Below are 26,410 nucleotides of genomic sequence, written 5' to 3' on the forward strand. Positions count from 1 at the left end.
TAATTTCGTTTCGCCAGTAAATGTCATAAGTCTAGTTAAGAAAGATTAAATTGCATTGCAATGTCAACAGCGTAGCAATCGCCTCGTCGAAAGTCTATCGCAAGCGCAGATCAGCGTGACCCACATATGGTGTGCGCGCTCCGCATTCGACATCTGTGCTTCCGTAAACATGACTAATCGGTGTACATAACAAGCACGGTGGCATTGAAAACACGTATTCACTCCCCGATATCGATTTCTATGTCAGTCGGTACCATACCGGCACGTCTGCATTGCGGAACACCACCGGCACCACCACCACCAGTGCCTACTGCTGCTCGCAACAGCCGGGGTCGGCATTTTCCACTCTGGCAGCAAATTAGGACCTAAAATCTGACCGCAGATGGTGAAAACAAAACAGAACACACACACACACACACACACAAGCACTGCAACCACTAACTTAACGCCAAACCACTACGGTTCACTAGGTAATGCACGGGTACCAAGCAGACGCACGGACAGAGCGGCACACTTACCAGCCCAGCGCGGCGGTTCAGGCGGTTGTTTCATAGACGGCGCTAGCGCCTGATCAGAAAAAGCAAATGGCGGCGCCCACCTCTAGCAAGGAAAATAGTGTATAGGCTTGACGTGGCTTCACCAGCGACCGTCCGAAGCAAGGTGCTTTGCAGGCACCAGCGGCATGCATGTAAAACAACGTTGTTTGTGTTCGCTCACCGAGGGAGTTCACACAACGCAATCGTAATGCGCAATTTACTGCATTGTTTAAACAGCTGCCAGAGTTCAGGCGTCCTAGGTTCATTTAGATGCGCGTGCAGCTCCTCTTAGCAAATCGGACACCGGCAGTGACTTTGACAACATCGCTTTCTCTCTGCTGCTTTGTGCGATAGCTTACCCGAGTTGTGCAACGTCATTTACGACGAAAATACTCGCCGCTAGTTTAATCCATTTCAGAAACTGGCCTACTTTCCTCGTATGTCGGGGCGTTCTGGCAGCGGACGCTTTCTATTTGCTGCTGCTTGTACCGAGTAGCTGGGGGGCTGTAGCCAATGGTAAAATCGACGACACTGCATTATTTGTGAGCGCGCACCTCTCCAACATCCAGTAGTACTTCCCCTCCAAGCTCCGAAAAGTACCCTTTCGCACAACTGCACTCTCAGAGAAATGCTTACTGCAAGTAGCATCATTTTCTGGGGATGGCTACAGAGCATGCATTAATTCGTTTAGGAGCGCAGGGAACGTTAAATAATGTCACGTTTTCTTGCCAGCCGTTGCAGTACGTACTCAATAAGGCATTCGCACCCCATTTTTTTGTTGCGCAAGCATAAAATCTGACTTGTGCGCGTGCTCAACGGCTACCGCGAAACACATTGCCTTCGGTTTTGTGTTTTATATTTTCTTATGATTGTTACCGACTTAAAACACATGCCTAGAAAACGTTGAAACACTGGGACGAGCTCAATGGCTATCGCATGGCTTTCTTCAAACCATCGTCTGCACCACCGGCCGGCGGAACCGGCCAAGCCACGGTGAGCAGACATCGAGCAGACGACCGGCTATGGAAGCTGCCAAGAAGGCCTGACAAGGAGCCCAAAAAAAAGATCCGAACACTTCCAAGTGGCCGGTGCTTGGGCAGCTTCTTTTCTCTGCAGTCAACGATCTTAGCAACATCAGTTTGGCGACTTCATTAAAACGACGAGTGAGTACACGTTTGTTTTGCAAGCTGCGTCCTCACCTAGAAGTATATCTTGCGCTGTTACCGTGACAAACACAAGATACTAGAATCTGGCACCATGAATATGATGCTCTGTGTAAAATAACAGAAGCAACTAAGAAGAACTGCCATGGAGCCCGTCTCAAGGTAAACATGGAAGGTAGTAAATGGCAACTTCCCAGCACGCTGAATTACCATGCCAGGCTTGTCCCAAGCAAATGATTAGTGGACCTTTGTAGGTACAGTGTAGACCATTTACAACGTAACCGGTTATAGTGCGGGACGGGATATAATGCGGCTTTTTCCGGCCACTGGTAGGCCTCCCATACAACTCAATGCATCAGCATACTGCTTATAATGTGGTTGCCCGACGCCCAATGCCATTTATAGCGCGGTATTTTGGCTGGTCTGCTCACCGACTGCTGCAGCTGGGGCATCATTTTAGGGTCGCAAAAAATGAAGAAAGGTGGATTAAACCACTCGACACAGCCTTCGCTCCCTCCTCCCCTCTAATTTAGACACAGAAAATAAAAAACACATACCGTATTTATTCGAAAATAGGTCGAGCACGAATATAGGCCGACCCCCTAAAAATTGAAGTCGCCGAAAAAAATAATAATATATTCGGTTATAGGTCGACCCATACTTTTAAGAAAAAACTTGAGGAAACTTTTTAAAACTCCTATTTATTTACAACGCGGTCACCTCACTGGTCGGAGCCACACGCTGCGTCGTCGTCGGAACTTGCGCCGCATGCGCCGCAGTTCATTACCCACCCCCGCCCCCGACTGGCTTTGAAGGCTGAACGGCCAATCCCGCCTCGCAGCGCTAACTGTTGAGCTTTGGTCTGGTTTGAATATCTTCGCAGGACACTCGGTGTCCTTTCGCACGCTCCTCTTCCACGTGCAGCCGGAGTTTTTTCTCGAGAGCATCGTGCCTCCCAATTGTAGGGCCACGAAACGCACAAGCAAAAAGTTCGTCCCGCTGTTTCCGCCATCCCCTGATCAGCTTTTCATTAACGACTAACTCTTGCTGAGCGGCGCAGTTGTTCAAGTTCTCAGCAAACAGGATCACCCGCCGCTTAAAGTCCGACGTGACATCGCGAAATGCGCAGAAAAACTTTGTATGCGGAAATCACAACGAAGCAAACACAAAGAAAGCGCATGAAACGGAGACCAGGAGATAGTAGAGACAGCGAGCGAAGCAGGCAACGCCGTTCCATTCACGAGGTGGCTACGCTAGGTGGCGAAAGTCACCTTTACCCCCACCTCGCGCTACGGCTCCGAAGACACCAAGCCAAGCCAATCTGGCTCTCTAGCCAGTACGTCAGCTCGCTCGTGTCCGGTTCGGCCGCAGGTAATGCGCGATAGCCGGCAGTGACTGTGGGTGGTTTTCTTACGCTGATTGTTTTGTTATTTTTTCCTTTATTTTCTTGCCTGTCTTTGTTCTAGATGCTCCGCGCTGCCGCCTCAAATTGAGGAGCACCGGGCGCGACGGAGAAAGTCTGAAACGGATCGCTCGGTGCGCTCGCCATTTTTGATCACGACTATAGGTCGAGGTTCTTCGGTCACGATTATAGGTCGACCTTCAATTTTTAAGCACATTTCCGGAAAAAAAAGGTCGACCTATATTCGAATAAATACGGTAGGCACCCTTCAGTATGTACGCTTGCGTGATGACCGCCACTGCCCTTGCTCTTGGCACACCTCTACAAATAGCCAACACGCTCCCCCCGGGAAAGGGTAGGTTGCTGTGACTAGAGCGTTGTGCAGATAAGCGACCACCCTTTTCCTTTTCGAACATCTGGAGACACAGGGTGGAGCCCCACTGCCTGTACGCTGTGCTGATAAGCGACTGCCTTGGGCATCCCAAACGCTAGGCACGAATAAAAAAAACCCTGGCTTGCATACTTATCATGCTGTCTCGCTGGCATAAGCTGGGCTACTTCCCTTTCTGCGGCATCCGTTTGTCTAAGCAGCAATAAACGCAGATCCCTCAAGAACACAAGCAAAAAGTATGAGTTAAAGCCATGCTCGGGGTTTAGACGGTGCAGCAGCGTCTCATGTGGGAAAAAAAAAAAAAAAATGTAATAAAGACCATGCCTTCGTTTTTGCCAAACTGCCAGCAAGCAATGGCAGTTTGTGTTCATGAGTGGCGGTGTGCAACCACGGCGCACGTTTTTGGTGAAGCCAAGTGTCCTGAATGTATGAAAAGTTACTTGTGGCTGGCATTATGCTTATTTTATCGCATAACGAATGCTAAATCCCAGCCCCACCCACTGAGTGAGCATTTCGTTGAAGCAAAAACAAGCCAGACAAATGGTTCGTTGTGGCGCAGACTTGGTTGCAGCGACCTCTATGGTTAGCTGACGGGGAATCGTAAGTGTTTTGTTGCAGCGGAGTTGGACTGCAACACCAGTAAAAAAAGCTCTAAAAAAGCTGTAAAAGCCTCTTTGCGAGTAGTGGTGCGGAATTATTTGCGGGCACTGGTGCGTCTCACCTCGACCAGGAGCCCGGATGCGAGCAGGCTGTCCAGCACGGCGTGCACGTGGGGGAAGTGCGGCTGGCCCAGGCAGAGCAGGCCCAACGTGCGGCCGGCCTCCTCCCGGCACTGCACCACAGCCAGGCACACACACTTGCGTCCACTGGCCCTGGAACTGGCCCCCCTTGCCCCCGCCACCGTCTACTCCGCTCCTTAGTAGGCTGCACTACCAGGGAGGCTCACGCCCAGGACGCTACCAGCGAGGGACCAATTCGTGTAGTCGGGATAAATAAACCCCCCACAAAACGCTGCTCACGCAGCAGCCTGACGAGGCCTCTTGGAGCAGGCCACCGAAAGGGTCTTGGACAAGCCCCCCCCTTTTCTTTGAAGGTGCCACCCCGGAAGTGTTCGCTTAAATTCGAGGAGCGCGCACCTTGGCTGGCGCCTTGGTGTTGTGCAGCACGGAAGCCAGGGCGTGCACCAGGGCGCCCAGGGTTGCCGGGGGAGGGGTGCTCTGCACCTGCCCTGGGGGCAGGGGCAGTGCAAGTGCAGCGCCCACCAGGCCCAGGGCCACGCACGAGGGCTGCACCAGGCCCCACTGGGAGGCCCCCTGAGACTCCACTGCACACGGGCAGGGGGAGAAAGGGAAGGGCACACAAAGTCAAGGCGGAATTCCCAATACCTGGCACAGCGCAGAACGAGCGAGAAATAGACACTGTGCCTTTCCCTGCATGCTTGTCTACGTTTGTCTTTTTATGCCGCGCAACATGCGGAAAGCTCTGTCTGGCCAGCTTGCCACCACACACAACAGCACTATCACGTACGGCCAATTCCTTTTTTCCCCAAGGGTGGGTCCTCTGAGGCCACTGATGGGAACCCCAGTTCAACAAAAAGGCATGCTGCACTGTTGGAGAATGTGAGCTGGCCAGCTGTGCGGGCAATCATTAGAAAGTGGCCACCGTTCACTGAAAATAAACAAGATTTTCACTGCTTTGGGCTTTTGCTGCCTACTGTATGATGCCACCAACAAAACCTTCAAGAATTCTCCAGTAGTGTGTGACATTCGTCACAGTTACATGGAGTCCTTCAAGGGACCCTGCAACACTTGCCATCGACTAATAGTAATGTGTTTTGGGATAAAGTCTATTGTCCCAGAAATCTCCTCCCGCAAGAATTATGAAAATCCGTTCACAATTAACGAATCTACGCGCGATGAGAAATTGCGCATAATTGTTCCCTCTCAACTCGACCGCGGAACGCGACAAAAGCTGCGCGCTCTCTCCTGGAGAGGGGGGCGGCTCGCGGCGTTCTCTTCGGCGGCCTTCGATATATGACATCCCGGGTAGTTTTCTCCTTTTCTCCGCAATGCGGAGGGGCCTATTTCCGGTCTGGTGCCACAAAAAAGCAGGCATGGGTGCCTGCTCGCAAGTGCGTGCTCGGGCTGGTAGGGCGTTTTTAAAGCAATAAACGTTTGTAGTCGAGTGGTCCCGTTGAAAAGGAAGTACATTCGAACCTCGATATAACAAAGCAGTACTTTCCGGAAAAAACTTCGTTTTATCGCGAACTTCGTTGCATCGAGATTTTTGCCTTACACTGACACAAATGATGTCCTCATGATAATATTGATTTTAAAAATTATTTTAGACGAAACTATAACAAACCGACCAGCGAGTGTTGTATAGTGAAGTTATTTGGAAATCTTGACTGATGGTTCGAGGTAAAAGATGCCGCGAAACACGCACCATGCTAGAGTGACTACCCCGGGGCGGGCGCATTCTGATTCACCAAATACGAAAACGAAACTCGGTGAAACTCAGCGGCAGTCCTCTAATGCGTCAAGCAACACTGGGACCGGTCACGTGCTATTGCGGACTGATGGGAACGGGACGCGGGGGTGCCCACAAAATGGTGGAACTCAGTTTGTCAGCGCTGAAGCTTTGTCCGGTACCGATTTACCACCCGAGTGTGCGCGCTCGGGTGGTAAATCGGTACAGGCCGTCGACTACCTGATTACCGCTGGGTCGCTTAATGCGCTGCTCTAGCTCTGTAGTACAAGTGCAGTGCTTATTATTATTGCATGATGTCTGACACTTCACCAAAAGTTACGCCTGAAGCAGTGCCGACGCTTACCCTGCCAAGTGCTGTCGCGGTGTAAGAGAAGCCTTGGAGCTGTTAATTCTCGAAATAAAAAAAAGCTGTGTTCCAGGAGCAACCTGGTCGAAATATCTGGCAAGTTTCTGCGAGCTCTTGTTGAAAGGCTGATCGTTACTGGTGCAATCGTTAAAAGCTCAACTTATCAACTGTACTTCAAGGAACTATGCTGAACTACAAATTTTTCCCCCGTTGTTTATTAAAAGGTAACGAAGTCTCACTGCAGCTTTGCTCTCAGCTGGGTTGCTCTCATCACAGTTGCGCAACAACGTACTTCCACCGCTTCCACAAAACCTACAAGCTTCTCATCTTCACTCTGACAGCCATAACGCAAGTGCCTGTTATGTTCCACACTTCCGCTACAGCACAGAGTTAATACTGCTGGCTCTAGAGCAAAGCATGTCGGTCTTCGTGGTCTAGACATTCCAGTAACTCAATCGAATGGAACAAATGCTAAGCTCCAACTGGCTGGCCATCCATTCAGCCTTCTTTCGCGCCATTTACAAACGCTGGCCGTTACAGCGCCCGTTCTGAGCCGTCAGATCGTTGCCCAATGAATTCGCGAGCAACTCATCCTTGCCAGCAGCGATGTACATCCCGTTACGCCTTCACACGAGTGCGCCTACTACTACTACTATGTATATTTTATTGGCGCAAGGGCGTCTGAGGCCAAAGAGCGCCAAGACAATGTTTGTTTTGTCACATTTGTTAAAATGCCATGGCGATGATTGTGATGTACTTGATAAAAATAGTGTATATATGGGTGTAAAGGGCCCTTACTCTAAGAAGCGAAGATGAATAAGATGAGAGGTAACAGTGACGATGTTTATGTGTGTGCTGGGAGCGCCATAACATAGCAGGGATGGCGGTGACGTCCCTGGCACGTTATGAAAACGCTCAGAACCGCCCTCACTATTTGCATTGGGTGGCCCTGATGTCACACATGGTATGAGATGAGTGCCAATAATCCAATGTCAGCGAGATAGGCTAAAAGGCGTTCACTTCTAATTGGGGGTTGATCAGATAAAAACAAGGATGGGTGTAAGGGTATCGTGTAGGTGTATAGTTCTGGGAAGTGTCGTTTCCTTGCGTCATGGTATGCCAAGCATTCAATCAATACATGGAGGACTGTAAGTCTTCGTCCACATTTCTCACAAGATGGTGGTGGGGTTCCGTTTAAAAGGTATGAGTGTGTAGCGTGTGTGTGACCTATTCTTAATCTGCATATTGATATTTCTGTGAACCTGTTCCGTTTCTCTGTGTTGTATTTCCCTATGTGTGGTTTTATAATGTGCAGTTTGTTTTCGATTTGTGTGTCCCACTGTACCTGCCAGCGCCTCCGAAGCATACTCCGAACTAGTGGTTTCATGTCTAGGTAGGGCACATGTGGGATATCTACAACACTGCGGAGAGCCACCACAGCAGCATTCTGGTCAGCAATTTCATTGCCTGAAATTCCACTGTGCCCAGGTACCCAGCACACTACTACAGTCAATTTTAGAGCGTAAGCAGACATTATGGATTTGATAAGACGGTTTAAAATAATGTTTCTAGTTGGTTTTCCTGAATGGAGAGCTAATACTACACTCAGGGAGTCTGTAAAAATAATGGAACTGTGTATTCTGGTTTCTGTAATGTGTTCCACAGTGGTTAAAATGCCGTGTGCCTCAGCTGTAAAAATACTGGTATTTTTGTTCATTGTCTTTGTGATAGCAAAGTTTGGGCCATGTGCAGCGCATGACACAGAATGGGCGGACTTGGAGGCATCTGTGTAAAACGTTGTGTAGGGGTATTTGTGTCGTAGATGTAGGAAGTGCTGCAAGATGAGTTCTCTTGGTGCAGTTCTTTTGTTAATGGCTCTGAAAGATAAATCACAAGAAATCGGGGACATTTCCCAGGGAGCAACAAGGTCTGTGATCGAAGTTTTGTAAGTCTCGCTAAAAGAAACCCCAAGCTCTTCAGCGTGCACTCTCACTCTCAACGAAAAAGGCATAGATATAGAGGGCCGACTGAGAAACGAGTGCATGGCAGAGGTGTCATTGACAATAAACGAAGAAGGGTGATTTTTTATGGATGTTGCCTTCATGGCATACAATAGATCTGTGTATAAGCGCTGGTCTTCCAGGCACCACTGGTCACATTCCACATATAGGCTTTGTGCAGGACTCGTTCGGAAGGCTCCTGACGAAAGGCGAAGCCCAAGGCGCAGAACTGGGTCAAGCATTTTTAAAGCGGTTTTCGAAGCTGACCCGTATACTACGCTCCCATAGTCCAGCCGCGACTTCACTAAACTGTTGTAGAGACGCAGCAGGCACATCTTATCTGCGCCGTAGGAGTGGTGGGATAGAACTTTTAGGATATTCATTGCCTTTATACATTTTATTTTGAGTAGCTTTATATGTGGAATAAATGACAGCTTTTCATCTAGCACAATCCCTAAAAACTTGTGTTCCTCCTTCACAGGCACAGCCACTCCACTGAGGTGGACGGTGGGCTCAGGGTGAATACCACGCCTCTTGGAAAATAAGACGCATGTGCTCTTTTGAGGATTTAGCTTAAAGCCATTTTCGTCGGCCCATTTTACAAGCCTGTTTGTGGCAAGTTGTAACTGCCGTTCACAGATAGACAGGTTACAGGACCGGAAACTGATATGAACATCATCCACGTAAATGGAGTAAAAAATGGTACGGGGCAGAGCTTTTCCAAGTGTGTTCATCTTAGCTATAAAAAGTGTGCAACTAAGTACTCCACCCTGAGGAACACCATTTTCTTGCATATACAGCGCGGATACTGCAGCCCCGACCCTCACTCTGAATGTTCGTTCAGACAAATAGCTTTCAAGGGCATTAAGCATATTCCCACAGATTCCAAAAGATTTCAGGTCTCGCAGGATGCCATAGCGCCAGGCAGTGTCATAAGCTTTTTCTAGATCAAAAAATATGGACATACAAAACTGTTTGTTAACAAAGGCATTTTTCACATAGGATTCAAAAGCGACAAGTTGGTCTGTTGTTGATCTGCCCGACCGAAAACCTGCCTGGCAGCTGTCCAGAATACCATTGTATTCCAGGAAGTATAGTAACCTTCTGTTGATCATTTTTTCGAACAGCTTGCACAAGCAGCTGGTCAGGGCAATTGGACGATAACTTGAAACACAGGATGCATCCTTTCCCTCTTTCAGCAGTGGCACAACAATAGCCTTTTTCCATGCCTTAGGAAAGTGCCCAGCACGCCATATTCTGTTAAATAAAAACAGGAGAGTATTGATTGTGTCTGTATGAAGGTGTTTGATCATGCCGTACGTAATGTTATCTGCACCTGGTGCCGGAGGCTTGCAACCAGCCAACGCAGTCATGAGCTCGTGAAGGGAGAATGGAGAGTTATAGGAGTCGTTTGATTGCTTGTGGTCACGTATGGACTTCCGCTCAGCTGACTTTTTGTAGTGTATAAATGTGCTTGTGTAATGTGAAGAGCTTGAGACGTGTTCGAAGTGTTGTGCCAACGCGTTTGCCTGGTCCTCCAGGGTGCCACCAGTGGTGTCAACAAGGGGTAAGCCATGTGTTCTTTGTCCATTTAGCTTTCTTATCCTGTTCCAAACCTTTCTTGTATCGGTGAAAGAATTTATTGAAGTTAAGAAGGACCTCCAGGTATTGTTTTTGGCCTGACGGCGAATGCGCCTTCCCATGGCTTTGGTGCACTTGAACGCTACAAGGCTGTCCGCAGTGGGGTACCTGCGAAGAATGCCCCACGCCTTGTTCTGTGCCTGGCGTGCTTGTCGACACTCTTCATTCCACCAGGGCCGCCTTAGGTTACTTGTGTTACCAGAAGTCTGGGGAATGAAGTTCTCTGCAGCGTCAAGGATATGTGCCGTGACAAGGCTACAAGCTTCATCAATACCCAAGTGTTCTATGGAACTGTATGTGAGTTGAGATTTCTGCTTAAATTTCTCCCAGTCTGCAGCGGTTTCTTTAAACCTTTTAGTTGAGGTGGGAGTGTAAGGGTCTCTGTCTAGGCATCTCAGGAATACTGGGAAATGGTCACTTCCAAGCGGGTTTTTCTCCACCTGCCTCTCAACGAGTGGAAAAAGAACAGCAGAACCGATTGCCAAGTCTATGTATGTGTGAGTACGTGTTGTGTGTAATGTTATAATATGTGGGCTGTTTTTTGTTGAACAAACACGCACCAGATGACACTAGGAAATGTTCAATCAAGCGGCCGCGAGCGTCAGTTCGCCCAGAACCCCAGAGTTTGTTGTGTGCATTTAGGTCTCCAACTAAGATAAATGGTTCAGGAAGCTCATTTACCAACGACTCAAATTCTGAGGTAGACAATTGATGATCCGGGGGAATGTATAAGGAACATCAGCCGACCAAAAATGCCGACCAAAAATGATCCAAATGCCGACCAAAAATGATCACGCGGACAGAACTGCCTCAAGGCTGGTGAGTAGTCTAATGGACTGGGATGGAACGGATTTTCGCGTCACAATGGCAACCCCACCAGATGAATGAGCAAAGGCATCTCTATCTTTCCTGAAGACAGTGTATTGTTTAAGAAAGTTACTTTGCTTGGGATTCAGGTGTGTCTCTTGGAGGCAAACAATACTGGATTGATGTTTATAAAGGAGTTCATATACATCATCCAAGTTTTTTACGAGACCCCTACAGTTCCATTGAACTATGTTTTCAACAGCTATTATGGATTAAAGATAATAAAGATGTAGTTGAGAAGTTGCCTATTTTGGTTCATGTCAGTGAGTCTTGTTTAGGGCCTGTTGTACGATGAGGTGGTTTTTTCCCACGGCCAAAAGTGCCGCGGCACTCATTTTGCGCCTGCTGGGCAGGTTGAGATGCCGAGGTGTCCATGTCCTCGTCTGACAAATCAGGCGGCACCGACATGGTGTCCATCCGACATCCACCTCGCGGATTGGTTCCTGAGGTGGCCGCAGGCTTCTTGGTTGGAACCTGCGGTGCGGGAAGGGAAGGAGTACGTGTGGGGCCACCTGAGTTCATGCTCTCAATGCCCTCGGGTGTCGTGCGGGCCAATGGAGCTGGACTGGAAGAGGCCGGACCAGTCCCAACAGCGCCCGTCACCACATTCTCTACGGGCTCCGCAGACGTAGTGGCGGGGTGCTCGGCTGTGGACGGCAGCCCAGCAGGAGGAGGAACCACCAGGGCCTCTGCTGTAGAGGCAGGAGCTGGTGGTTGCTCGGAGGGGGTTAACGACAGCGACACATCAGCTAAGCTGCATTGTGTCACAGTACTAACCAAACGTCGCCCCAACCCCCGGCGGGCGGCGTCTGCATAGGATGCAGCCGAAAACATCTTGTGCTTTTGGCGTGCTTTGGGGAAACTGATATTTTCGGTTACTTTGATCTGAATGATCTCTTTTTCTTTCTTGAAAGATGGGCAAGATCGTGAGTATGCAGCGTGTGAACCACTGCAGTTCGGACATTTCATGATTGTGTTTTTGCAGTTAATCAGAAGAGTGATCATTCTCGCCACATTTCGCACAGGTGAGCTTGCCACGGCAAGCTAGAGTTCCATGACCGTAGTGTTGACATTTAAAGCATCGCCTCGGGTTTGGAATGTAGGCGCGTACACGACAGCTAAGGAAAGCTGTCTTCACTGTCTCTGGCAGGGTAGAGCTAGCAAATGTTAGGATGATGTGTCGGGTCTTGATCTCTGCTCCATCTCTTCTCATATTAATTCTACGGACGCCAACAACACCTTGGTCATGCAGTCCCTCAAGGAGATCATCATCTGTCTCATGGAGGAGTTCTTTGACAGAGATAACACCTTGGACAGTGTTTAGCGTGCGGTGTGGCGTAATTGTGACAGTCAAGTTGGCAATTTTTTCTTGCTTCAGGAGGTTCTCACTTTGGTTTTTTCGCATAACTTTAACAAGAAGGTCTCCAGACGGCATCTTTTTGGCATTGTAGTCTTTTCCAACAATGTTTTCAATGCACTTGGCAATCAAGAAAACTGACAGGTCGGTGATAGGTTTTTCGTCAGTCGAGTGTACAACAAGGTATTTGCTGAAAGCTGCCTGAGGTGGTTGGGTGCGGAGTGCTTCGGTGCGACCCCTTTTAGGAGGTCGATCAGGGTGTTTTGCAGGAGCTGAGAAGATAGCCATAGAAAATGGAATCAATTCGGTGGTAAGGCCAGTCGCCCACCACCGAGCCCAACAAGGGAACGTGGCTTTTTCAGCACACGCTAACCGTACCTTGCCACTATAACCCTATGCTCGGGATCTAGGGTGAAGCCTGTGGGCTTACTGGGTCTGGCTACGGGACAACAAACGACCCCGGCTAGCCTCGTTAGAGACGTTGAGCGACGATGTCAGCTCGACGCCCGGAAATGACCCATCCAAAATGCCCCAGAGAGGTACGCGGCGTCCACAAGGGAGACGCCGCGACGGGTTCGACTCACCGACACAGGCGACGACAGGCTCCAAAGGGCCAGGACGAACCATGGGGTTTATTGGCCGAGTCGTACAGTGCATAATAACGCCAAGACCGGGTTAAGAACTACACTGTACCGACACGCGTCCGATCGGGGCCAAACAGCGCCCGACCGGCCGGCGCGGCGGGGAGGAGACGAGCCGGCCGGGGGCATGGAGCGCCCCGGTATCCGACTCCCTTCTCCTGGACGTGGGGCGGCGAGGGTGCGATACGATCCGCGGCCCCTCGCGTTCCCTATACTCCATCCTCCATCTCCTTCCCGAGTCCCTGGAGTCAGGGAGACATCCAGAGAGCTCGCGAGAGAGCCGACCGAGACCCGAGAGCAGAGAGAGAGAGCCGCGCAACGTGCGCGTCGCGGTTTTAAGGCGCGGAGGAGAGGAGGCCGGTTCCCGGGCGAGGAGGAGCGACAGCGGCGGCGGGACAGTCGGTGCCCGCCGGCGCGTCGGCCCGCGAGGTTGACGTCACGTGCGCGGGAAAGCGCGCTCGTTCGAACATCGCGCTCGCGGGAGGAGGAAAGGGGATCAAGCGGATCCCCACATCCCCCCCTCCTCAAGACCGAGCCCGGTCTGAAGGACCGGCTCGACAACAGCAGGCACCGCACATACCCTACGAGCTTACAACGGGTCCCCAGCCCAAGAAGTCCGCAAATGTCCGCACGTTGGAGTCCACGCCGACACACACACGCCCACACTTCGAAGACACGCCGTTCCAAAGTTCGACACGACGCCAGAGTGGTCGGCACGAGCAGGGGCCGTCTAGATGACTCGTCAGGACACCGGAGAGCCAGGCCCAAGACCGCCAGACCGCGGGGCAGGTTCACGCCGGACGCTCGAGCAACAGGCTCGAGGGTTGAAGCCGCCAGGCGTAGCTCGACCAGCTGCAGCAGGAGAGGGCCACCGGAGGTGGAAGGTAGCCGCAGCTGCAGGGTGGCGTACCGGCTGAAGGTCCCGAAGAAGCACCCAGGCCGCGCTCGTCGAAGGCGCCAAGGAGGGGAGCCGCGGCGAGCGACGCCGCACGAGGCATCGTGAGGGAGTGCCCCGAGAAAGCGCCGGAGCGCCCGAGCTGCAGAGGCGTGCCATGGCCATGGCGAGTGGCGACGTTGAAGCCGCCGGTCGGTGCAGGAGGCGTGTGGCAAGGGCGGTGTGTGGTGCGGCAACTGAAGACTGAAGAACACCGGGCTGGGGACCGAGCCAAGGAACAGTGCTGCAAAAAGGGAGACGGAAGGCGAAACCCAAAACTACCTGCCGGGAACAGCGATAGGGGCGTGCAAAGGCTCGGGCCGAAAAAAGCGGCCGTAACGCCGGTGCCGCGAGAAACTGGGGAGAGCTAACGGCTGCGTAGTACTCCATCCTCCATCTCCTTCCCGAGTCCCTGGAGTCAGGGAGACATCCAGAGAGCTCGCGAGAGAGCCGACCGAGACCCGAGAGCAGAGAGAGAGAGCCGCGCAACGTGCGCGTCGCGGTTTTAAGGCGCGGAGGAGAGGAGGCCGGTTCCCGGGCGAGGAGGAGCGACAGCGGCGGCGGGACAGTCGGTGCCCGCCGGCGCGTCGGCCCGCGAGGTTGACGTCACGTGCGCGGGAAAGCGCGCTCGTTCGAACATCGCGCTCGCGGGAGGAGGAAAGGGGATCAAGCGGATCCCCACAAGCCTTCGCACAGGGTTAACCCTCGCCGCCTGGAGAAAAAACGGAGAAATAAGGAAGAGAGAAGATGACAGGACAGGGTTAGGAAAGACGATAGGAAAGGAAAAGAATGAAGAAGAGGACAGGAAAAGGCGACTGGCTGATTCCCCCCAGGTCGGGTCAGACTGGGGGCACCGTCTACGGGAAGCGGGGGCCGAAGTGGCGTGTTGCCTCTGCCAGGGGGCCATGAAGGTCCAAAACAACCCTGGCTTTGGCTCAACCACCAGGATGCCCTTTTCCCCGGACACGGCAAAGCCACGCACAGCCGGGACGTGGGTGGGTCCAACCCACATGTGCTCGGGTCCGTGGTGTTGCAAGACACCAAGTGCCTACGACAGTAGGCACCCCTGCGGAGCTCGGGACCGTGGTGGCGCTACTCACCAAAACACCTTGAGTACACAAGGTGCCCCCTGTGGGGCACGAGTGCGTCGATGCACTGTCGCTGCAGCAGGTGGCGAATGAAGCTGCTTCGCCCATCTGCGATGCATCTCGGGATTGCACCCCAGCGCACCATTGACTCTCTCAGTGCGTGGCGGGGCAAACAAAAATTGCCCCGCGATGGTGCGCCCCGGCTTATCGAGGACAGATGGTGCACACTGGTGCGGTTTGTCGAGGATGCAAAGGCATACCGGTGCACCCTGGTGTGCACCGGTGCAGTTTATCGAAGATGCTATAAGTGAACCTTCATGCCCAGAATCAACGGCAGCGGTCAGTAAACAGACCCAGTGAAAGAGCTTTGACGATTCTGTCTGATAGCATCCTCGATAAACGCGCACCGAGGTTGCCCCCAAAACCAGCGCAGTGCACAGTGCCCCACGACGGTGCGCACCAGCACGGAGCGTTCATCGAGGAAAAACTGAGCAGTTCTACCCAAGCGCTATCTCTTAAGCTATAAAAGCAAGTGATAAAAACATTCACAAGTGGCAATACAGCAGTGTAACGTAACACAGCGCTACTAGAACGTGATGTTTACTGAAGGCCAATGATTATACAGTCGAATCCCGCTACAACGAAATTGACGGGACGCGCCAAAAATTTCGTTGAAGCGAAAATTCGTTGAGGCGAAATCCGCTCCAACACACCACGGAAAGGCCCGAAAAATAGCCCCGTATGTTTCCGCATCATTGGCAGCAAAAAAAACAATGTTTAGAAAAAGGAGTGATGCGCAATAACATCATGTTTATTCGGGTAACAAACATACCAATGGTTATCTGTGTTCACTGCACACAAAGAACGCGTTACGGAGGGGGGTGAAGAAATGCAGGCGCAAAACGTATTGCTGCACAACAAGGCGTGCCCACCGAGCTGATTACTTGCAGATAGCTGCTAGGCCGTCCGAAGCCCCCCTCTCGCTTGTGGCAGGAGCAGTGCCGTTATCTTATCCTCTGACAGGGCACGGCAGCTACTGACCTTGGCAGGCAAGACGCACGCGCTTGCATTAAACATGACCGCGCGCTCGCGACTAAGATAGGATGACTTGGCTTCAAGACCAAACACGCAAACATGATTTTTGCTCTTGGCTATGAATGGTAGAAGGAAAACGGCAAGGACAGCTGCTCACGAGTCACAACGCATACATGACGGCGCCGCGCCAGCAGCGGAGCACATTCGTGCGATTTCAATTGGATGCAGATTGGCTGCAGCTCCGGCTTGGCGAACCGGGCCTGCACCTCATGTAAAGACGGCCAGCCACATCGTTATCACCATCAAACAATGGCGTCCGCCTACGAGTTTTTTTAAAGTTTTGGGTGGCGGTGTGGGTGCACCGCGCATGTTTTCGGTGAAACTAAGCGTCCTGAACGTTTAAAAAGTTACAGATAGCTGGCGCTATGCTTATTTTATTGTAAAATAATTGTTCAAACCCAGCCCAATTCATCGAAAATTTTGTTGAAGCGAAAGCAAGCCAGACAAATGGTTCGTTGTGGCGAGGACTTTGTTGCATTGACTTCTATGGCTAGCTGACGGGGAATTGGAAATATTTCGTTGAAGCGGAAATTTCGTTGAAATGGACTTCGTTGCAGCGGGATTAGACTGTATGTACACACAACCCATATCCGTCACACGTACTGTTAGTTGTGTAGAAGTACGGATGGCCGAGCAATAGGAAGTGACTACCGCGAACAGTAGGCCATCAGGCCCGCGAAAGACACGAGAACATGCCGAGCCGTTTGGCCAGAACGAGCTGTGTTTATTTTCACAAACCGGCCACTCGCCGCTGTGCCAGGCTTGCACGACTGAACACAAAACTATCAGCGCTGCGTGGGGGCGCCGCACATGAGCTAACATTGTACACGTACATGCGTGACAACGCACCTCCACCGCTTCCACTAAACAGCTACATATGCGCTGCTTCTCATCTTCGTTGGAGCCACACAATGCAAGTGTTTGTTTTGTTCCACCTGTCCGCTACAACAAAGCATGTAGTCTTCGTGATCTAGGCACTCCAGTGACTGTTCATAATAATTCAATCGAACGAAACGAATGCCAATCCCCCATTGGCTGGCAATGCATGCAGCCTTCTTTGCAGTACACGAAGTTTGCGTCCTCATTCACAACCTCTGGCCGTTGATGTGACAGACTCCGCAAGCCAGTCATCCTTGCAGCAACAATATACAGCCCCTTCCGCCTTGACACTACAGTTTATTGTATGCAGACGGCGGAGGAAACTGCTTCGCCAGTGTCGTCTGCGATGTATCTTGGGATTGCACCATGGCCCCCCTCGACTCTCTCACAGCGTGGCACGGCAACAAAAATTGTCCTGCCACAGTGCGCCCCGGTTTATCGAGGACAGATGGTGCACACCGGTGTGGTTTATCGAGGATGAAAAGGCGCACCGGTGCGGTTTTTGAAGATGCCATGAGTAAGGGGCGTTTCTTTTGCCCAAATATTCGATTTCAGTTTCCAAATATGCCAACGGAAGCCTAAAAACAAACAAAAAAAGAGGACGCGCCCGGGGAGAATCGAACTGCCGACCACCACAACGTGAAGCCAGATGTTACCTACCGTCCATCCCAACAGATGGCGCCTTCGTGCAAAATAGACTAGTGAATTAAAAAAATAATAAATAAAGGAATAACAAAGCCTGTGGTTAACACTTTTTATAGATGGGGACAAGTTTTTAAATATCGCTTTTCATCTCACATACAGACAAAAGTATGCTGCCGCGCTACTGTATGTCATGGTTGCCAGCATTATTTTTGCGAGGACACATACGGCTCATAGATCTAAAAAGTTTTATTTAAGAAGTTCTAGGGCATTATCAGCAAAACCGCTTCTCATTAAGGTGCTTTAAGGGATGCCCTTTTATTTGGGATAGAGAACTCGACAAAAATCGGTTGTCTGTCCCTTTAAATTGGCATTAGCGTGGCTTGCACAGACAGTGCACAGACGCAGTCTACATGCTTTTCCCTCATCCGAGACGTCGAAGGCAGAGGGCAGGGCCCAATGGGAAGAAAGCGCGTCCCCTGATCTTGCCAGCACGTGGGCCGAGCGGAACAGGCCCCTCGAAGGAAGCCACTCACACAAGGTGTTGGCCAGCAGGGCGACGGCGTCGGCAGTGCCCTCGTCCTCCGCTTCCAGGCTGAGCCCTGCCCGGTGGCGGCGGCACAGGGCGTGCGCCAACACCAGCAGCGATGACTGGCGCACCACCTCCACCACCCCTCCCTGGACAAAGAGGGTGCACTCACTCAGGTGGCCTCCATAGGGTGTCATGCTAACATCTACCACAGGGAAATCTCTCTCTGCAGTCGCATGCAATCGTGGGCACCCCCAGAGGAGCTAGCAACATTCCTCTTCGAACTGGCTTGGCTAACTAGTCAGAAGAAGGCTCACTATGGAAGCCAAAATCAACAACAACAAAAAAAAAAACGGCAATATTTTTATCTCGTTTGTCCAGCACGAAGCTCCTAAACAATCCCTGACAGGTAAGTGTTCTGGGGCTCCACTTTTCTGTTAATACAGTCAAACCCGTTTATAGCGAACCGCAATATGCACCGCGATTAGTTCGATATATCCAATAGTTCGATATACCGTATTTATTCGAATCTAGGCCGGCCCCGATTCTAAGCCGACCCCCAAAAGTCCGAAGGCGCGAAAAAAAAAAAAAAAAAAAAACTTACCTCGAATGTAGGCCGAACAAAAAGGCAGGGTCAGCGTTCACAAAAAGAAAACACGTTTATTGAACATGAAGATGCGGTGCTGGAACTCAATCAGTTTCTCTTCAAAATCACCGGGCAACTTCTGGGCGATCGTTGGAGGACGCAAAATCCTCTCCCATTGCGTCCTCCAACGACGGACATTTTTTTCATCCACGCCGAAGTCCCGCCCGGCTTGAACGTTCGACGACAACTCCGCAGCTAAAACAACTTTTCTTTTAAAAGCGGCACTATAATGGCACCGCTTCTTTTTGCGCTATCAAAACCAAACGCCACACCGCACGCAGGCCACTGTTACAGTGGCTAGAAGAGGGAAGTGTGATTACCGCCGGTGGGCTCCTATGGCCGCCACCGTCGCCGCTTTTCATGCATCCGCGAGATGGTGCTAGCGGTCGTTTACACGTCGATCTGAGCGCGCGATACATGGCCGCAAGCGCGTTTTGCGATCTTTTCGTTCTAAATTTTTATCGCGCTTCGTCAGAGTTATGCTAGATGTGGTGCTGAAATTTTGTCTGGGATAAGCCGCTGCCTTTAGAGTCACTGTTTTGTGCTTGGTTGCACGACGGGTAATAAATGCATGGTTCCAGAAGTTGGTTTTCGGGGTGTCGGAAGGCGAGTAAACGTGGCTCAATGGCGGGGCAACACACCTCGAGCCAACAAGCCGCTCGAGCATTTCGATCCGCAGTTAGCGTCGCGCGTCAATTTCAACGCAACACCCAAGGTAAAATGCTGCGCTGGTGCACCGCCTCACCTTGAATGTTGTGCATGCGTGCCGTTTCTCCAGCCGGATGCTAGCCCAACGATCTTCCCAAACATGCCACATTGCCTCTCAAAGCCAGTGCCCAAGAAGAGAAAACCGAAGGGAACGCTGGAAAAACAAATAAAGTTGCGCCTCCACAAAAATAAGCCGCAAATATGGAATTGTCACTGGACGAATTAAACGACGCCCCCGCGCATATTGCCATTATTGCCGCGCATAATGCCATAATGTCATTATTCAAGCACATTTTTAGAACATTTATTTCACCGCAGGGCATAACTGAAAGGGTTCGGTTAAATTAGGATGAGGAATTGAAGAGTAATTAGGTGAATATAAAATCTTAATGCTTTCTCTGGAAAACTGTGAGCGGTGAGGATTTGTCAAACTGCCTTTTTGCTTATTGTTTCTGGTAATTATAAGCGGAGAAGTATGCGAATAAACAAAACATTTATTGTTCTCATTATTACTTACTTAACAATTAGCAGGCGTCAATTAAGCGTCGCCGTTGGTATTATCATTTCTTGAATTACGTATCGTAATATGAATTTCTTCATTCTTCAGGCAAACCTATTTATAAAACAAATTGAATTTAAAAGGGTTTCTTTTGGTCTTGTCAATTATGCTTTCCTAATATGAATGTATTCAATCAAACCTTTTAAGCTTGTCAAATAATCATGTTTGAGTTAATTAGTGTCTCAAAAAAAAAAACGAAACGAGCACGAAAATATGTGTATTCTTAGCTGAATGCAGCCACAACCGACAGTATGGAAAGTATACAGTGATTGATAAAACATTCAGCCGTTGCTGTAACATTTCGATAACTACACCCGGTTTCATCAAATTATAATCGGCATAGAAAACTGTCCAATAAATTGTGCAGAAATGTAAATATTCAGTGATCCAAGGTGGACTATCCATGCCAAAGAATTCAATAATCTACTTGCAACTTCCCTTTCACGGACCGCTTTTTGTTGGGGGGCTGTGCCTGCGCCTTCACATTTGTGCGCGAAAAGCGACTGTAATGAAGCGAAACTCAGAAGTTTCCCGGCTGGCCGCTTGCGCGAGAGCATTTCAAGACGGCATATATTTCGAGACAAATAACGTGTTCTGTAATAGGAAGCGTATATTATCATATAGTTGCTGCAATTGTGAAATAATCTGAGGTAAAAAAATGCGTCGCAAACCACGGAGCTTATCGGACTGCAACTGACGCGGCGTTGACCGGCACGTCGGGCGACGTGAAAACGAGCGTCAGCGCCACCGCGCGGTTGCATCCAAGAAGCGCACGCGAGCCGCGGCGCCTTCGTCACACTTCCCTATTCTAGCCACTGTACCACTGTCCCACAGAACAGGGTCCGCACAATTCAAAATGGCGGCCTATGGCCCTTAAGTGGCTACTGGCTCGTCTAGTAATGGCTACAATACTTTCTTTTCTGGGTGGCGCTAGCTGCGCGCCACTTTACTTGGAAATTGGCGCGTATTTCGAAATCCTCGAATCTAAGCCGACCCTGGAGTTTGATATATCAGTATTTCAAAAAAACTATCGGCTTAGATTCGAATAAATACGGTAGCCGAACCCGCCTATAACGAGCTTATTGTTATGAGTTCGCAATCCGCCAGAGCCCCCCGCCCCCTCCCTAACTCCGCCATCCGCGTATGCAGAAACGAACACAGTACAGTAGCCATTACCATACCAAAATAATCCATTTATTGGAAATAAAGCTACTTTCCGCCTTAACTGCCCACGTTGCAAAAAAACTGTGATTTTTGTTTTCACTTTCATTTTGGCGGCTTCAACTGGCATAGCATTCTCTACACGAAACATTGTTTGCACCAGTTCGAGTCCGCGTCCTCAAAAATCTAAGAAGCACTGGCACAGCACATCGACTGCCGAAAGCGCTTTATTATAAGAGTCGGACGGATTTCACTCGCGACATCACCGGGAACGTTGGCGAGCTCTTCCCACCGTTCACCGATGCTGCTGTCTTGGTCCGGACTCGCTGACTGGGCGGGTTCCGTCGCGAGTCCCACGCATCGGAAACAGTTATGGAAAGTATTGGGCGTCACGTCACTCCGTGCGAGGTGCAATGTCTCAGTCGCGGCTCTTGCTCCGTGGTCGCGGCCAATCCACATCTCAATCGCCGCTCGAGATTATGCATTTCAGCGGCCATTCTAGGCGCTCAGAGTTCGATATATCGAATGTGAACTTCGTTATAAGGAATATGTTTCCCATGTATTTCCATAACTGAATTATTTTTGTTCGATATATAGCATAATTCGCTCTATCCGGGTTCGTTATAGCCGGGTTTGACTGTAAAACAACTCTAAATAACAATGTTGTTACTTTGCAGCCAGAGGAAACTTTTCAGCCTGTTCCTGAGCCATGCCAAGAACCAGTGCCACATTTCTATTCACCACATGAGAGCACACTCGCTGAAGCACAGCTTGCCTACACAGCAGTGCCAGGTTTCCCTCTGGTACATACTATCCCACCTGGGACTTTCACTGCATCTCCAGACCAGCAGTTCCTCTCAGGCAGTGGGTGAGCCGCATTGGGGGCATTCGCACAAGGAACGTGCCGCACTCCGAAAGCATGGCTGTAACACTACCAGAAAGCCTGCAGGGCTAGTTCACAGCTGCAGGCGAGTACCATCCACCACAAGGAACTGGTGGAAGCAACAGACAAGCTTGCGTAATAACCCTTTTAAGTTGCCATTTTTTTCGCCAAATGCGACCCCCCAGGGTTGATTTTTTTTTATTGCTGATATAAATTCTTCCGACGAATCTCTTTCGAGAAAAAATTGTCCTAATTTTTTTAGGGTGATTACAAAAAATTGCTTGTGTTGTTGCGTACACGTAATTCATTCGTGAGTAACATACGAAAGATTCCAAGAAGCACCCAGAGGACAAAACCGAAACCAGCCGCCACGCGTGACTCAGTAGCGGCAGCAGTAGCGGGCGCACCGCTGTGGAAAAGCGCGAGAAAAAAATTGCACGTATTCGCGCAGTGTGGCAGCACATGCCAAGCTAGAAACGATCAAGAAAGGCGTACGTCATTGGCCACTCTGAAGGTGTTTGCCAGGGACGTACATGTATGCCATTGAGCCCTTCCTGTACCTCTGCTGGCCGTATGTCGGTGCAGAGGGCCCGCAGGTCGGCGAGGAAGGCCTCCCGCGGGCGCAGGGCCGCCACCAGCCCCACCAGCTGGGCCGCAGCCTCGCGAACGGCCTCCGACCCCGACGCCAGCAGGCCCTGTGGGGCGAGGGGGAGTGAGCAGCGTCATTTGTGCATCTTGCATGAATTAGGGCTTTCACGCGTTTCCAAAACGCAAGACAGTGAAAGCTCTGGGTTGCCAAGAAAAAAAGAGCACACTTGAAGAGTGCTGGGGCCGCCCGCCGGTCTGCACGAGGCATTATGCTGTCGGCGAGCAAGTGCGCCAGTTGCACAATGGCTCATTTCGCGGTTGCAACAACGGCAGCCGGTAGACTCTACGGTAGACTCGATGAAAAACGCCAGACTCAAGTACGGTACGCCAGCTGTGCAGCACTCTGCAAGCTCGCAGCTGTCCGGCTCTACGAGTGCACAATAAACAAGAAGGGCCGTTGCAAGACGATTCACTGTTGTCGTGGCCAGCCAGGGCGCCAACGAGTATGGCAGCTAGCTGTGCGGCGCACTGCACAATTGCGGCCGGTCGACTCTTCAACAGTGCAAGTGGCGCAAGTACGGCTGACAAAAGGCGTCACTGTGTTGTCACTGTTGTCGCGACCAATCAGGGCACAAGCAAGTAAAGTACATGGCACACTGCACGGAATCAACTCACTTCGAACAACTTCGAAAAAAAACAAGAAAGAAAAACTGTTGGCAACACTCCACTCACTGATTAGAAAAAAAAAGATTTGGGAGAATGGGTAACAATCAAACAGGCAGCACTGACTTGCGGGCAAGGTGCCAGCGAGGTGCTACTGCAGTGCTTTTGTTGCTGCTTGGTTTTTTACACAGGTGGGCATGATCATCTAAAGATGTGGTGCAGGCACCCTGCGAGCAGGAACAAAACTGCCTGTGTAAACAAAAACTATCAAATTCCGGATTTGAACTGAGATAATATGCACTGACACGCTAGCCGGCATGTCCTCGCAGAGTTGCTTTTTTTGTAGTTTTGTTATTTGCTCCCACAAACGCAGCATGGTTCGATCAGCACAGCCAATATGCCCTCAGCACTGCCTTTTGTGAACCTATTTCCTATCTCTCAGCTTCGACACGATGCCTTACAATGCCTGTGTTTACCTATTAACAGGCGACTACAGGTGCGTCTCAGCTGCTCACAGTGAAGCGATATAAGTTGCATGAACTTCCCAACCCCTTTTCGTGCATGTTTTGAGCTTTTGAAGAAACGGACAGCCCAAAACACATCAAACGAGCGCCGTCTTTTCACAGCCAGCCGTGGGAGAATCTGCTGGCTGCACCCACTCGGTTGCCAAGTGGAACGTCACTTACGCCCGGCCGTAATGGCCGCCCATTTTTTCCACATTAGGTTTGGAAAAACGCACTTTTGATCTTAAATTACAACGCTGTGATGCAAATTCGGACCTCCAAATTTTGCACTCTTTAAAGTGATACTACCGGAAAACAGTGCATTGAAGGGGCCGAAAATTTCGTTGCAGTTGGCCTTAATTTAAAAGGACAAAATAGCAGCTTGTTTTATTCGAAATATTTGGTGTTTTATAGTGCTTTCAGCACTTTTCCGGCAGCAAGTGATGCTTTATTCACTGAGAAATGAATCAATGTAAGTTAAAATTTGGATTCTCCCACCAAATGGGGTGTTTCGTGAGGTCTGCCATAACGTTAAATGGACGGGTTTTCAACGAACTTCAAGTGCACTGTTCAGCCTGCAGCAGGCGCACTGTGTTGACACTGCGGAGCCTTGTTTACCGTCAGTACTCTTAAATGACGCCACCACTATTCGCAGTTGCTTTGCTTTTGACCGGAACTGCACCTGGTAGGTAGTAGTGATCGTTTCGTGAAACATGGGGTATGTTCGACAAATAGGGTCACATAAGACATTGCCACTTAGGTCAATTGGCCAGTTTCGTCCATGACAACCCCAATGCGCCGCACTACTGTGCAGCTATAACAAGCATAGTGAGCACAGTACCCACAGCAGTATGCACTGGTACTTCTCTTTCGTAACCGCCACCCCGCCACCCCACATGGCGGGATGACATGAAACAGTTTCATGTCATCCCGCCATTTAATTTCTCGTTTTGAAAGGAAGGTGAAAGTTCTTTCTTTCTTCATACCTAAAGGAAATAACGCAATAACCTAATAGCTTCTCGGCACAAAATAGGCCTTCGTGACCACTCTGACATAAAGGGACTGGCGAGTCCTTGCCTAATTTGTTAATTATGCTTAATGCAGCTTTCAGGTAATTAGTCTTGTGACTCAAAAAGTGCAGAAGATATCCTGGAACCGATTTCGGTTTTGTTCCCAGGATAGTTAGTGACATAAATGCTCTTAATTTCATCACATTTTGTTCACAGATAAAAAAATGGCTGTGGCTTAGCTCAGCCAACTTTGGATATGCAAAGCAAGAGCTTGGCTTAGTCTGGTTGAGTCTTGGCTTCGCTTCGTTAACCTTTGATTTAGCTCTATTGCCGACCATGTCTCAAAGCCGTTCAGTTCCGTGCAACGCATTGTTTCTCTTCGCCAGGCTCGAGAGGATCAGTTGCTCGAGACAACCCAGCGCCGCATGCATGGGAGGCTGCGGGGGTGGTCGGCGACCGCTGCTCGTTCTTAGCAGAACGACTGAAAACGTGGCCTTGTGTGCATCCGGGACGGCGGGCCCGGCAAGTGTGCCTCCGGTCAAAAGGTCACCTTGCGCCTCATCCTCCGCAAAATCGCTCGACAAAAGTAGTAAAGCTTTGCTTTAAGGGGACACGCGGGTCGAAAAAACTCGATTTTTTTCGAAATGTGCCGATTTTTTGTTTTCACTTGCGTCATCATCTTTGACTATCCTTTCATGAAAAAAAAGATGAAAGCGAAATACGAACGAGAACTGGGTGAAAATCACGTCTGAATGACTCGCGGTGAGCCTAGAAATCATGCAATCAAGCCGAATTTCGGCCATCTTTGAGAGTTTTTGCTGCACGGAAGCGTGGCTGGCAGCCATTTCAGTCACTTGAGAGAGGTCGTCAAAGCCTTCTTCTCTCAAACAAACAGCTCACCAGCTTCTTATCTCCGCATAAAAAAATTAAAAACAATATTTCTTCCCGCTTGTTTTGCGAGCTCTTACCGCTCCTACTGGGCATTTAAATCACGTGACGCAAAATCGGGACCGCCATTGGCTCTTGCCACTTGTGAGCCGCCATCGTCTGTATCGTTCCGTTCACTACTTCGCGCTATCTTTTCTATTTCCTTATCGTGTGTTTTTAATCGTGAACGTTGAGGAGAAGCGTGACTTTTGTTGCCGGAAGTAGTGAACTTCATGCCGGTACAAAGGAAAGCGCAAGCGGCTCAGCATCGCGACGACCACGGCCAATGCTGGCACGACCAGCACCGTGAGGCCTAACAGCGCCGGGCCTCCAAGCGTTGCAAGCGCGGCTCAACCAGGCGGGGCTCATTTTATCAGCGACGACATCGGCTTTACAAGCGCATCGGAGAAGAAGTTGGCAGCCTTCCAAGGTGAGGAGACAGCCAGCCACGGGAGCGGTGCAGGTGCAGTTATCTGTGAAGTCGGCGCTCTGACTGACCTTGAGCGACGCTGTGTGCGCGACGTGTGCGAAGTAGTGCAAACTCGTCGTAGTTGACGCTGCGAACAAGCGGAAGGGCCTCGCATCGGTACTGGAACTCAAGTGCAAAAACGAGAAGTGCCCTGTGGGAGTGATTTCTTCTGTTTACTCGTCGCAGCGCGCTGCCGCCATCAGTCGCGGAGGCCGCGACCCGGAACTCTGCAGGGGAAGTCCCCGTGATAGTTTCGCCATCAATGTGAAAGCGGTACTCGCTGCACGCGCGG

The 26,410-nt window shown here is 50.4% G+C and overlaps 1 protein-coding gene across 4 annotated transcripts in view; it reads right to left on the reverse strand.

Moving 5' to 3' along the window:
• Positions 1 to 26,410, reverse strand: part of LOC144158118 (proteasome adapter and scaffold protein ECM29) — a 293,901-nt gene that overhangs the window by 137,795 nt on the left and 129,696 nt on the right. For all 4 annotated transcript variants that reach the window (XM_077688775.1, XM_077688773.1, XM_077688774.1 and 1 more), the window contains exons 15-18: positions 22,519 to 22,653; positions 18,009 to 18,150; positions 4,629 to 4,816; positions 4,214 to 4,324 (exon numbers count right to left, since the gene is read on the reverse strand). In XM_077688775.1, the coding sequence (XP_077544901.1) occupies positions 4,214 to 4,324; positions 4,629 to 4,816; positions 18,009 to 18,150; positions 22,519 to 22,653 (576 nt within the window). The remainder of the gene's footprint in view (positions 1 to 4,213; positions 4,325 to 4,628; positions 4,817 to 18,008; positions 18,151 to 22,518; positions 22,654 to 26,410) is intronic.

This window comes from Haemaphysalis longicornis, unplaced genomic scaffold (assembly GCF_048455015.1).
Source record: "Haemaphysalis longicornis isolate Haplotype H1 unplaced genomic scaffold, Haemaphysalis longicornis Haplotype H1 scaffold_10, whole genome shotgun sequence".
Taxonomy (NCBI): Eukaryota; Metazoa; Arthropoda; class Arachnida; order Ixodida; family Ixodidae; genus Haemaphysalis; species Haemaphysalis longicornis.